General features: G+C 42.6%; 1 protein-coding gene across 1 annotated transcript in view; it reads right to left on the reverse strand.

Moving 5' to 3' along the window:
* Positions 1-14360, reverse strand: part of ATG2A (autophagy related 2A) — a 108629-nt gene that overhangs the window by 13512 nt on the left and 80757 nt on the right. Inside the window, exons 29-31 of the mRNA XM_063438841.1 lie at positions 3071-3194; positions 2733-2950; positions 2387-2616 (exon numbers count right to left, since the gene is read on the reverse strand). Of these exons, the coding sequence (XP_063294911.1) occupies positions 2387-2616; positions 2733-2950; positions 3071-3194 (572 nt within the window). The remainder of the gene's footprint in view (positions 1-2386; positions 2617-2732; positions 2951-3070; positions 3195-14360) is intronic.

Below are 14360 nucleotides of genomic sequence, written 5' to 3' on the forward strand. Positions count from 1 at the left end.
ATCAGTCCCATAGGCAAGAAATTAGGACTTCTAGTGACATTGCTTGAAATTTTAAGTATAAACTTATTGTACTTATTTATTTTAAAATGACAGCTAGCAACATCGCTATTTGGGGACACTAAGGATACTCATAATAAGTGGCAGTAGTGTCGAAACAAACACCAGCAGAACTAAAACTTCTCTGATATTTTCCCAACCTAAATGCACTATATCCACCGCATTGTGCTGGGAAGGCTATGGTCCCAGAAGTCCACTGCATCGTTTGAAAATGGGTTTACTTTTACCAAAGGACAGAGCCAGGTGAATTCTTGGCACCAAAACCCTACAACTCAAAGTGGTGATTATGGTGCTTAGAGTGTCCCTTTAATGCTGGCAAGGAATCATGAGAGTTATAGATCTAAAACAGCTGAAGGTCTACCTTTTGATATCCCTGATAAAGGCCACTGAACATTCTAAGCATGTCTACTTCCAGTGCACTGCTGCTCTACTGTCATGTAACCATATGCCGATGCCAGAGTCCAGAGTTAGAGCAAGCAGTGTGTTTGTGTTTTTAAAGATGTATGTAGCATTATTTTGCAAGATGACGGTCTTTGGTTGACTGATGACATATTTATTTAAAGAACACTCAAATAGATTATTCTATCATGAGATGAGTGAGATAATCAATTAGCGTAATGGAAAAGCCCAGTGAAATTAATGCATTTCTATCCTATAGAGAGCAAGAAAGTAACATCAATAGCCCGATGGCTGCTTGCAACTCTCTACGCCTCTTTCACTTCTTGCCTTCAGCATTTCCTAAAGCCATTGAGAAAGCCACAATGGCTTTCTCAATGGCTTTTGTTGAAGTACAGTGGAAGTACCATCAAGTCTACATTCAGTTGTGAATTCTTCCAATATCTCCAGCCATACTTTCTACAAGCGCACATTTCGCTCTCAACAGATATATTCACCTCTGACTACATATAGAACATAGAAAAAGCAATACACAGATACAACAGGAATGCTCAAAAACTAGAAGACCTGCTCTTACCAACCTAATGGAAAAATCCTTTCTAAGGTCAGATTATGCACCTGTACTTCAATTCAATTCAGTAAAAATATGTCAAGATACACATTAGCAAAACGAACAAAATTCACAAGCGCCTACAACTTATTCTGTATCTCCTATTTCTCTAGCAATGTTTAATGTAACTATGGATTGCAAATAATAACAAGCCTTTCGTGACCTATTTCAGAATCTAATGAAACATCATAAGTGTATTAATATTTAGCAAGAGCTACGATATTGTGTCACAAAGGATGTTGGTCGGTCAAATAGAGGAAGTTAACCTAGAAAGTAATACTTGCTTGTAGATGGAAAATAATAAAAAAAAAAAAAAGAGGAAACAAAAGGTTGTATTAGACTAATGTGGACAAAAATATCCAGTTCCTCTACATGTTTTCCGTTTGATGTTAAAGTGGTTGTTTTGAGAGGAAATACACGGTCAATTTGCAATAAATCTGCAGGGATTTAGTTAAACTGGATTACGTCTTTTCGCATCGATACTATCTATGTATTTGGAAAGCACTACACATGAACAAAATGTTTTTTTTAAAAAAAGCTCAATAGTAAGGATAAACGATAACTCCACACCCTTGCAGCATTTTAGCTTGCTGAAGTGTTTTATGGGTGAGGAGTACTCCATTTCATTTTCTATGAGGAATCGTCACTTTTATAAAACACCCCCTTGAGCAGAGTCTCAGGTTTACTTCCGTCTTTAGTTAGCTCCACTGAGCCAACGTAAGTGGCAGTTGCGCTCTACTTGAGTGTGCCTGCTTCCTCCTTGCATTCCTCGTTTGCTCCTTTTCAGACTTTAGATGAGATTAGAATTACATGCTAGTCGGGCGTGCAGGCGGGAGGAGGGGTTTCACCAGCGCACAGAGGGTATTTCCCCATGAGGAGTCTCTTCCAGGGAAAAGGGGAAGGCTTGGAAAGGCTGCAGTTCTTTAAGATACACCCCAATGAATACTTGCATGAAAACTGCATGCATGTATTGATTGTGGGTATATTTGCTAAATAGTGATTTTTACTTTTTTGTCTATTTAGGTAGTGGAGTGTCGCTTTGCTAAAAACAGGTTCCTTCAACATGAAAAGAGATAGGATTGACTTAATGCTTGGCAGCAAATCTTCATTCTTAAAATCCAGATTAGCACGGAGTATAGGCTGATGACTATGACATTGGCAAAGAGGAAAAAGAAAAACTCAGGTTTGCAAATTTAAATTACAAAAGGCGACTGTGTTTGCTCATTAGTGAGGCAAACTCATTCCTGTAAACACACATACATTTAAGCACAATACAATGATTTCCAAGGTACAAACTAAATGGTCTTATTTATGTGCTCTCACCTAGGTGATTGTGCCCGTGCAGAGTTTGGCCGGCTGCTGCCAAAATCCTTCCCTCCATATAAATGCCAAACAACAGAGATTTCTCGCAGCACAATTCTGGTCTCGGGTACAGGGAACTTATTTGGAGGTTTTAGCAAGTCAGTGCTACCAAGCGGTCGAGAGAAGTGCCCATCCTTGACCACAATGTGACTATCCACCAACTTTCTAACCACAGGCTCTCCGTCTTTTGGCTAGAGAAAGAGATATTGGCAAGGTAATTGCAATTTATTTGAAGATTAAATTATTTACACAGAAAATAGAAGCAATTTAAACAGCACATCTCTAGCAGAGACAAAGCCTTACTCACCGGCACACCAATGCCAGGGGCGTCAAGAATGCAGAAATCGTCTGTGTCTGTGAGTTCACTGTCCCCACTGGTGTCTGACAAACCAAGACTTTCCTGGGAAACCCGTGCCTCGGCTAAAAGAGAAGAGGCTGAAAAAGCATCAAGTCTTTGTCCTGTAGCAATTTCTTCAGGGAACAGATAAACTGAGACAGGAGAATTCTGACGGATGAAAGGTTCTCCTAGGAAGATGGGGACAGTGGGGAAAAAAGCAAGCACAATTATTTTCTACACTTCTGCAAGACGATACATGTACATATGGTTGAAGGACCCATAGCCCAGTCCCTCCTCCCACCACACACCTGCTTCTGAGAATTCTTTGCTACATCTGCCTGTATCTATAAGTGCATCAGTCAAGTCTCCCTGGTTAATCTGTGCAGTTTCCGCAGGCAGACATGGAGGTAGTGAAGAAGGACCTTCTGGAGCCTGCAGGATGAACAAACACAACAAAAATTAGATTTTATAATTAAAATAAATAAATAAAATATATATAAAGTTTTTTGTTTTTTTTTGTAAATCTGTTTATTAAGGCATAATAATCAGCAGAGAGTTGGCTCGCAGGCCAGGCAACAAGGCAACATTTCCAAAAGAAAGGCAAAACATGCATAAGAGTTTCGAGAACCAATACAGTACATTTTAAACAGGACCAATGCAATTAAACATTGTAAGATCAGGAGTTCTGAGCATTGATCTGTTGAAGAGTCCCGTACATCCCTTCCGCTAGATGTGGGTGCAGAGAACGAGCAGCATCTTAGGGTGTTCTAGTAATGTGTGTGTGAATGTATGAGTGTTTACTCATAATGTGCTGCTGCTTTTGGTTGGACATAGACTGTATCCGGGGCCCACCCGTGGAGGGCAGGGTTAAGTGTGTCGGATGAGCAGTCACCACCTTAGAGGATAAGGCTCGGAGCGGATGACAATATAGTAGAGGAGAGGGAGACCAGCAAGTCTTGAGAGTAGAATATATATAAAGTTATGCTAAACTTCCTTTCATTTATGTGGTCATGGTCCATGAAAATGGATATTCCTTCACCCCGCTAGAGAGGTAGAGAAAGATCCCACCTCCTTCCTGTTCCCCTTACATGAAATCCCCAGTTAGCCATTTAGCCAAGCAGAGAATGAATATCATAAGAAATGGTAAGCACATGCAATCTAGGCACGAGCAAAACCAGACACCTGCACCCTAAGGAAATTAGAGATTAGGGAGGAACCTCATGGAATGTGACCACAAAGACGAAAATGTGGTCATGATCCATAAAAATCCATTAGTTATGGAATAAGGTATATGCAAGCAACATGAACAGGAGTCACATAAACGGTGAGCAAGGTCAGTGGATGCAAATACAGCAATATGGTGAAATTTGGCAAACGTGTGTACGAGGGACCAAGTAGCTCTTTGCACATCTGCTCCATGGAAGCCTCATAATGAGATGCCCAGGAACTGGCCAGTGCTCTAGTACAATGAGTGGTAATCCTGACAGACACCAGCTCAATATACGAAGATAAATACTTCCATCAAGTATAGCTGATTCAACTAAATCACATCACAGGGAGAAAGAAATAGGTTCAGCAACTGGGCCAACCGGAAAGCAGAAATTGGCTTTAGACAACCAGAAGGATTTATTTCCCAAAACTTATCTATAGGATCCTTAAAGGAGAACCTTCCTCCAGGGTCATAATGATTTCTTAGTGAGGGAGGAATTATCCACATTATAGACTGACTCCCAAATGTTTGACTCTAGAAGTTGACCGGGTACATGTGTTTAAACTGCTAAGAAAGCACGTAGGAGGCAGAAAGCTTTCATCATGCTTTGTTAATAACAGAGGAAACCATCTGGTTTACTGAATGGCAGCATGGGTTAGATGCATTTTTAAAAAGGACCTCATCCAAAGTAGACACCTCGAGAGAATAACTTTGGAGCTTCTGGGATACATAATACAATAAATGCCTGCAGTAGGAGAGAGCACATGTGCTCTAAGCCTCATACACCCCCTATTGGTTTGATATTCTCCTGACAGACCAAAGAGTCTCTGTCAAAATCCTTTTGGGATCAGTCCCCACAGAAAAAAACCCTGAGACCCCACAAAGAAGTCAGTATATCAGATACTGACCAGGGGAGTTTTGAGACTAGACATGCTTGGGTAGCTTACTCTGCCTTGCCACAGTAGACAGTTTGAGGTTTTCCAGGTCGTGTCTGAATGTGTGAAGTCTGCCATTACCAGTGATCAGAGACACTGATGCGACAGAAACATCTGTTGGGGTACCACACCAAAGTGGGGACACTTCCCTGGGACAAGAAACAAAAAACTGCTACCAGGAGCAGACAGACAGGTATCTTGGCAAAACATCCTGCACACAATAAATCCCAAAAGAAAACATGCATAGTGTGACGCAGGGTACAAACAATTGTGGGGGACTAGAAGTAGGTCCAGGAAGATGCTGTACACATACAGAGCCATTCAGCAGACAAGGAAAAGCTGAAATAGGTGGACATTGGTTAACATTGTCTCTCCTGCTAGCCCAGGTCTCTATTCATCCTGCACAGATTTTGGCACTGCATTCGCAGGGTAGAACATCCCTTGACAGGACACCTCTGTTGAAGAAGAAACTAAAACGTGCAATAAAGTTCAGTCGAGGTTCAAGGAGGAGGAACCATAACTGGAGCAGGAGGGGAGGAGTGCCTTCAAGACTTTCTGTAATTAATCCTACCTCTCCAGTTGGGAGTAGGAATATCCAACAAGTAATGGATTTATGTGGTTCATGACCACATTAAGAACAAAAACAATGAATTGACCCTTTGAGCACTGAACAAGTAAATGCACTTTAGAGCACATTTTATTCAAGAAAAAAATAATTAAAAAGTAGAAACATATATGTTAAAGCAATTAAATCTATCTGCCATGGTTGTCATGCAACTATCAGCATTAGCTTTTTCACTAAAATGTAAATCAAAATGAATTTCAAACTTGAGGCCAAAATTGCCAAAATAGCCAAATTGGAAAAATAAAATATCTAAATCAGGTAAGCTTCCAGGTCAGGTAGTCTGGCTTAAAATGTGAAATTCACTCTGAATTCTCACTTTAATAAATAACCCTGTTAGATACGTTTTTAAGGGTTAAGGGTTAAGGGTTAGAGTGAGGGTGGTGTACAGATTAAAGGTTAGAGTGGTGTAGGGGTTCAGAGTTAATGTACGGTTTCTGTCTCAGTCAGTTTCAGTTACTATTTACTGAAAGAGTTAACGATTCAGTATTTTGACTGTAGCACTCACAAAGCTACAGAGAATGTGTTTGTGCAACTGGAGAGAAAGGAAAATAAAGTAGGGGGGGTTGTTCCGTATCTGTAGTATGGTATGTGGGAGCCAGCATGTTCTCAAAGACTTGGACTCCAAACAAGGATTTGTTTACCATTCAAGGTAAGATAAGGTACCATTTAAAAAAAAAAAAAAAAAAAAAAAGAAGATGCTTGTTATGTGGAAAGAAGAAAACTGTAATTTTTCCATCTAGGCTGTGAAAGGTAGTTATCACGTTTTGTTATCTCAACAAAAAAAGGAGGAGGAGGAGGCATAAGGCTTTTAAAAGATTACATTTTTCTTTTCTATACTATTAGAGGAAAAAATAAAAATACAGAATGTGCTTTTACTCCACTATAGAGAAGGTACATAAATAAATATTACAGTGAAAAATACTGCCAAATCTTTAGGTAGCCCCGTCGACTGAATTGTCATTTCACCAAAGTATCACATATTAAATCTGCTTATACTTTGTATTAATAATTAAAATATATTGTTTGTTAAAACCCATCTGCTTGTATGGTGCTAATGTCAAGGAGATCAGGTGTAAGGAGGACAGACATCCCATGGCACAACACAGCAATATCATCTGTCCTGGTGGTATTTGGATGAATTCCATAGTTTGGACCTTTTTCATGAGCGTGGTCTTGAAGCTAAACATCCTCTCCATGACCCTCTATGAACTTTTTGGGAAGCAAGACTGCCATAACTTGTAGACAAAAGACAGCAATGTCCAAGTTCATAGACAGAGTGAAAGTTTAAACATCTCTTTTATACTCTGGTTTAATATCAGAAAGAAACAAAAACAATCACTGAAAATTCTAGAATTACTCGGTATGCGCAGTATATTACTCAGCAAAGAGTTGACGGGTCTGTAGTTCAGCACATGGTAGTAGTTTCATTCAGGAAACATCATAAATGAAACCGCTTCACAAGCTAATAAAATTCCCAGCACAACTTCTATTCACCAAATAGCTTAATTCAGATTTCCTTTTGTGTATGAAACTAGCCTTATTTGCGGGTGAGCTCTGTCATAGAAAGCTGAAAAAGACTGCAAAAATGAGGAAATTGATGGGGTGTATTTGCAGGGTAGCAACACTATGGCAGCCTTGAAACCGGTGGGGTATCCCGGTCCCCACTGATCTGGGCTACCACGGTTTCATAACTCATAGTGGGTCCCCAGGCATTCTCTGGCTGGAGACAAGTAGAGACCCCCTAGATGGTCTGCAAACCACAAATGTAAACTACCAAGGCCCAGCCAGCAATACCATGGATAAGCTTGATCTTATATTTGCATGCTTTTGGGATACCTTAATGGAGCGCTTGAGGCCTCACAGGGGCGCAAGGTCATCGCTGGCTTCTGACCCCAGTACACGCTGCCTACCCAGGCCGAGAGCTAAAAGGGCTTCAAACAGACTATTCCAGCCGTGGAAACGTCGGGACGCAAGACACCAACCAAGAACCACACGAAAGACCCGCAGAGTCCATCGTTTTACTCCACACAGGATGAGCCTGAACTTTGACAGTTCTCAGGCTTGTGGCAAGACGGTACCTGCTCTCATAAAATCATGGGGCTGGGGAGGCTCCTCATCTGGGCTCCACTATGCTGCTCTGTGCACCAGCTTGGGATATAAGCCCCATACGGGCATAGGATGACTGTGCATTCCTTTGGCTGGGAGGGCCTGATCAGTGACCCACGGACTGTGTTTCACTTGGAGGCTACGGGACTCACCGCTTACATAATGCGGCTCTTGGCACCAGATCGGGCGCAAAGCACAAGCAACGATTGCTTGATTATTATCACTGAACCATTATTTTATCGTACTCAATGCCACTGTCACGTTGCTTATTCATATAATTTATTTCATTCTGCATATCGTAATAGGTCCCTCATGATATCATATTATCTACTGCATTAAACCCACATTAGTGTTAATAGCTGGTCTCTTACTTGGTCAGAATGCTTGATTTACGCAGCACAATGCTTTACCCAAATCTTGTTTATTTTCTTTAACTAAAAAAAAAAAGGCTTGTCTAATCTCTTAGAGATCATGCATTTACAGTTAATTGACTACGCTTACGCGCTTATTTCTGCTCAGGTATAGTTCATTATTGTGTATTCTGCAAAAGTTGTGATTGTACCACTGTAATGTTCAACTATGCCTCAATAAAAACAAAGATTGGGAAAAAAATAAATATATATATTTATGAATAGTAGTGACGAGGAGTATTATTCACTAAAGATTGACAAAGTTTAGCCAAAAATAGCAAAGGTGAAAAAAAAAAAAAAAAAGAGTTCTATACAATTTTATTTACTAAATCACTTCACCCCAATTAACGGTTATGTGAATAAACATACATTTAAATGTTTGGTTTTTTTTTGCATGAATGCCAGTCAAAAACAGGAGTACACACATTTGAAGACAGATTTTACCATTATTGCCTATGTATTCATGTAACTGCCAGTTATATTTGTGTTGGAACCCCTGACGAGAGCCAGTGTTGAGGAACAGAACTTTGCTTTACATCCATCTATTGGTTAGGTAGAATGGCAGGATCTTAATGAAGACATGGCTGTGCTATATGTGCTTGTTTCTGGCTAAACTTTTCACAACAGAGGTGGGAAGTGTCATGCAATATCCGCACCTATCCATTATGGTAGGGCAGAGGTAGGTAACCATTGGCACTCCAAATGTTGTGGAATACATATCCCATAATGCTGGTACAGCCATACCACTGGCAAAGCATCAGAGGAGATGTAGTCCACATTATCTGGAGTACTCCTGGTGTAGGGGTTATCAAGTTTTGCCTTGGGCTGAAGCCTCAGGTGTTTTCTTTTTAAATTACCAATGCTCCTATTTTAATGCCACACCATGTCCGGCGATGGATAGGAGCTCCAGGGATGGAGGTCCGAGATCGCAGGGACGCGGGGGACAGGACCGCCAGCTTAAGACCTTTATAGCGGAAACGGGACTGGTGGATGCCTGGAGGGCGCAACATCCTGGGGACAGAGATTATACGTTTTACTCTGCTCCCCATGGAACTTATTCTAGAATAGACCTGTTTTTAATAAATGCAGCAAGCCTTTCCAGGCTCTCGAGCTCGGAGGTTGGGAATATATCATGGTCTGACCATGCTGACGTATCTATAGTCCTAGGTAATCTTTGCACGGCGAGCCCATGGTCCTGGAGACTGAACTCGTCGCTATTGAGAGATGAGTCGGTTCTGGACAGCATCCGGAAGGCTATTACGGATTACTTTCAGGTCAACACCACACCGGACGTAAGCATCACCACGATATGGGCTGCACACAAGGCGGTCATAAGGGGGGATTTGATTAAACTGGCCACAAGAAAGAAACGACTGAAACACCTCCACCTGGAAACCCTGCTTAAACGGCTGAGGAACCTAGAGCAACAGCACCAGACTACCCCGGACGCTGAGATACTCGGTAGACTGGAAGCAGTCAGACGAGACATATGCACACTACTGCTGGATGACACAGCTAGGGCCATGACATGGTCCAAACGGACCTATTTCGATAAAGCCAATAAAATGGATACGCTATTGGCCAGGACGTTACGGCCCAGGCAACAACGGACTCACATTACGGCCATCAGACACCCGGATGGTACGACAAAAACGAAACCGACAGACATCGCAAAGGTATTCGAAGAATACTACAAACAATTATATAATCACTCACCGCACGAACACTTGATGGGAGGCCAGGAAGACGGGGACATATCACGCTATCTCGACGGATTAGGCTTGTCCAAATTGTCAAGGGACGCTGCTGGGAACCTAGCTGCGGAAATCAGTATTGAGGAGGTGGACAAGGCCATATCGAGCCTTAAGGGCAACAAGGCACCTGGCCCTGACGGATATGATGGCTCGTATTACAAGGCCTTTCGGGAGGAGCTAGCACCTCACCTTGCGACGCTGTTTAACTCCTTAAGACAGGGAGGACGATTGGGCCCTGACATGTCGTTGGCTACGATTGTATTACTACCCAAACCAGATAAGGATGCACATCTACCAGAAAACTACAGGCCCATATCGTTGATTAATCACGATGTAAAGATATTAGCCAAAATACAGGCGGACAGACTGAACCCACTTTTGACTACTCTTATCCATGCCGATCAGGTAGGGTTCATACAAGGCCGACAATTGTTCGAAAACACCAGACGAACGGTCGACTTGATCTGGAAACAAGTGGCGACGAATACACCCTCCCTGATAATATCTATTGATGCCAAAAAGGCTTTCGACAGGGTCAAATGGAATTTCCTATTCGCGGTGTTGGCACACCTGGGATTTCCGGATGAGTTCCTACAAGTTACGAGGGCAATGTACCATAACGTAAGGGCTCAGATACAGATCTCGGGGGCCCCGCTTGTTCCGTTTAGTCTGCACAACGGAACCAGGCAGGGGTGTCCTCTCTCTCCCCTCCTCTTCGTCCTGGCCCTGGAGCCTCTTCTGCAGGCGATCCGCAGGCACCCGAACATTCATGGAGTAGAAGTCGGGGGGGGAAGAATTCACCGTGTCCGCCTACGCAGACGATGTCCTCCTCACAGTTACGAACACGCTTGAGTCGATGACAACATTACAGAGAGTTATAGGAGAATACGGGGACCTATCCGGGTACAAAGCAAACATTCGGAAATCCAGCGCGATGCCGGTTGGTATGGCAGCAGAAGATGTGGCTTTGATACAGAACACACACCACTTAAGAATGGAACCACACTCCCTCAAGTATCTGGGAGTTTACTTAACGGCAGATCCGAACCGACTGTACTCTAGTAATTATGAACCCATGCTACGGACTTTGATGAGTGACATGGACAAATGGACTGATAAGTCTATCTCTTGGCTGGGTCGTATTCACTCCGCCAAGATGAATATCCTCCCGCGTATACTTTTCCTGTTTCAAGCGCTCCCCATCCGCATCACGAAGTCTCAATTACAGCCGCTGCAAAGGGCGATATGTAACTTTGTGTGGCACAATAAGCGGCATAGAATAGCCAGACAAATCTTGTATAGGCGCAAAGATAGAGTGGGATTCAGCCTTCCAAATTTGTATTATTACTATTTGGCGGCCCAGTTGTCCCAGGTGATTATGTGGCACTCCCCTGTGGGAGAAAGGAGATGGGTGGAAATAGAATCTTTGATGGTCGGTCTCGATGTTCCCCAATTCACCATGTGGGTCCCGAGGGAACATAGGCCCATGTTTCGAGGAATCGAGCGTTTCCACCGGGTATGGCCCCAAGGAACTTCCGCAATATAGAAAAAAACGGGGTTCAACGGTATTACCAACTTTACCGAGAGGGGGCTGTGATCCCCTTTCAAGACCTCCAACAAAACACCCATTTGACCCCAGCAGATTATTTTAGATACCTCCAGATAAGGGACTTTGCTAGGAGACCAGATATTATAGCGGCGGCCAAGGGACAGTTTACCTTCTACGAGAGACTTTGCAGAGATGCCTCTGCCCCCAGGGGGTTGATCACCCTCCTATACGCTCATCTTAGTACGGCAACTAAAGAATGGGGTAGACTGGCGTACATTGACAGATGGGAACAAGACTTAGGGGACGAACTTGAAGGTATCGAATGGCAGGAAATCTGGGACGCAACCAAGAACGCATCTATATGCGTCACACAGCAAGAACAGGCATGGAAATCTATGCTCAGGTGGTACACTACCCCGGCCATTTTGCACAAAATGCACAAATTGGATTCTGATGATTGCTGGAGGAGCTGCGGTCTCCGAGGTACGTATTTTCATATGTGGTGGGAATGCCCGACGCTCCAGGGCTTTTGGACGGCTGTTGAAAATTTACTGAGGCAGACCTTCGGCAGACCCCTCCCCTTAGACCTATGGATCTCTCTCTTAAATAGAAATATAGAGGGATGGTCAAGAAGGGAACAGAAATTAGTGCGGACGATCACCTTGAGTGCGCGTAGAGCTATAGCAGCGGCATGGTTAACACCGGGAGGGCCGGAGTTCGGAGGGGTGATCTCTAGGATAAAGGACAGTAGGATCATGGAAGATCTTACGGCCAGGATGAGAGGAACCATGGCAGCCTTCCGAAAAGTTTGGGAACCATGGGACAATAGTGCCCTGGGCGATGGAGATACTTGATGCGATAATATTAAGATCACTGCCTGGGGGGTCCCACGCTCGTTCGCCCTCCCCCCCTCCTCTTTATTCCTTAGACCTTCTTTCTTTTCTTTCTTCTTTCTTCCTCTTTCATCTTTATATCTTCCCATAACCCTTGGTAAATGAGGGTGTTCTCTTATATTCTTTTATTACTTGTTTAGTCTCAGTCCGTATAGCTATAGTTCCTTCCTAGCACAGGCATCCATTCTGATGGAGAGACGGGGATCCCTGGGGCTCCTCCTACTTCAGGTAGTATTTGGGCTATTGCTCGGGACATAGAACCTGTCTAGTAGTACAACATACAAGTAGAGAGGCGGATAGCCTGGAATTCCGGAGGTGGATAATTTGTAGGAATGATATATAATTTGAGCTCTGGAAGAGGTTATTAATTATTGTATACTACTGCACGGGATCTATCATTACGCTACTTTTAGATATGCCTCTCCTATATATTAATAAGGAACTTAACTGATGTTACTACAAAAAAGAAAAACCCTCGAAGGGGGGCGAGTGATACAGAATGCATAACGTGAATTACGGTATTTGCTAGAGAAGTTATATTTGCATTTAATTGTATGTTCCTGTATATTTTGGCTTCTGCGCAAGCCTACCAGTTTGTGTTACTCTTGCCTTCCCTATCGAGTGCAAAAATAAAGAATTAAAAAAAAAAAAAATTACCAATGCTCCTGGGGCAGAGATTATGAATTTATGATTGTATTATCAAAGACTCAGACGTAAGCAAATCTAGAAGTAAAAATGAATCTCGAGGTTTGAAAGTAATCAGTTAACTGTGAAGTTGATGTACAATTTTGCGCAATTTTACATAATTGAGGAAGTATATTTACTGATGTAGTGGTTTTTTTTTTCCAAAACACTGCATCTATAAGTAAAAGAATTCAGGGGAACTAGAAAACTCCTGGCATGCTTCTTACATACATATGCGGCATTCGTGATTATGTTTTTTTTTTTTTTTTTTTTTAAAGTACACCTGCTTGGATTTTTTTTATCTTTTTTTGCACAGTCAAAAACAGATGCTCATCAAGTGCTACATTCTAAACCAAGTGATTTCTTTACTAAAATGGGAAATGTAGAGAATCGACAGGATAATTTAGGCTAAAATTGCCTACCTGGAAAATTAGAGTTTGGAGAGTTTTTGCTATTCCTAGGTTAGTGAATAAGTTCCTTAGATTTTAATTTCATTTAATATAGGTTGTGCTAAATTGGTGTGTTTTTTTTTTTTAATTCTTTATTTATTTTGTGCATAGATAAACAGGCGTGCAGAGCCACGACAGCATCTGCAAGCATTTTCTTAACATTTCAAATCGTGACATTTTATACGGCACATTTTTTATATTATATGAGGATTGCAAGCTATTAAACGTCGTTTTTATGGCATACCATGCTAATCTAGACATGCGTAGAACAGTTCTAGTTGCGCTGATTATATGAAATGTTCTAGTCGTTTAAATGTATGCCTCTGTAGCGTAGTAAAAATTATTAAACAACGAAATAAACCAACAGATAAACAAACAGAAACGTGAATGCAGCTAGACAATTTGCTTGTGACATGTTATTTGCTGGCATGAACAGTTCTGCTGTGTGTGATATGAGAGTGATTACCGCTGGGCATTTAGGTAAACTATATAGAGTATTAGACCAATTTAACGGTAACAAGCATGTATGATTCTGAGTATACTGTTAGCAATGGCAGTAAGAGAGCATCCCAAGTCCTGCTGTGTATCCAGGCTGGTAGCTGGGCAGCGGGTAGCTGTGATTCCTCACCCGATGCCGCTGGTGTGCTTCAGGGGGTAGTCCAGCGTGATGGCTTATGGCAGGCACCGACCCTCCCGTTTCTCGCCATGCGGTTTGCTCCAGGCTGGGGTGAGGGCTGAGGTCTTGCTGTTCCGGCGGTTGGCAGGGCAGTGTCCGCTACTTGTTTGCAAGCGGGACCCGTGCTGGGAGATCGGCCGCCTCACCCATGCACCCATGCTTCAGGCTCCGCACCTGTTTAGGTCGCATGGCCGGTTCGGACGCTTGCATTGCGTGTCGGTGCTTGACCGGCATTAATCCGTTCCTCGTGTCGTTCTGCCTCGTTCTCTGGGCTCCGTGTGCTGCTGGCTGTATTTGATTGTACAAA

The sequence above is a fragment of the Pelobates fuscus genome, chromosome 12, assembly GCF_036172605.1.
Source record: "Pelobates fuscus isolate aPelFus1 chromosome 12, aPelFus1.pri, whole genome shotgun sequence".
In the NCBI taxonomy this organism is placed as follows: Eukaryota; Metazoa; Chordata; class Amphibia; order Anura; family Pelobatidae; genus Pelobates; species Pelobates fuscus.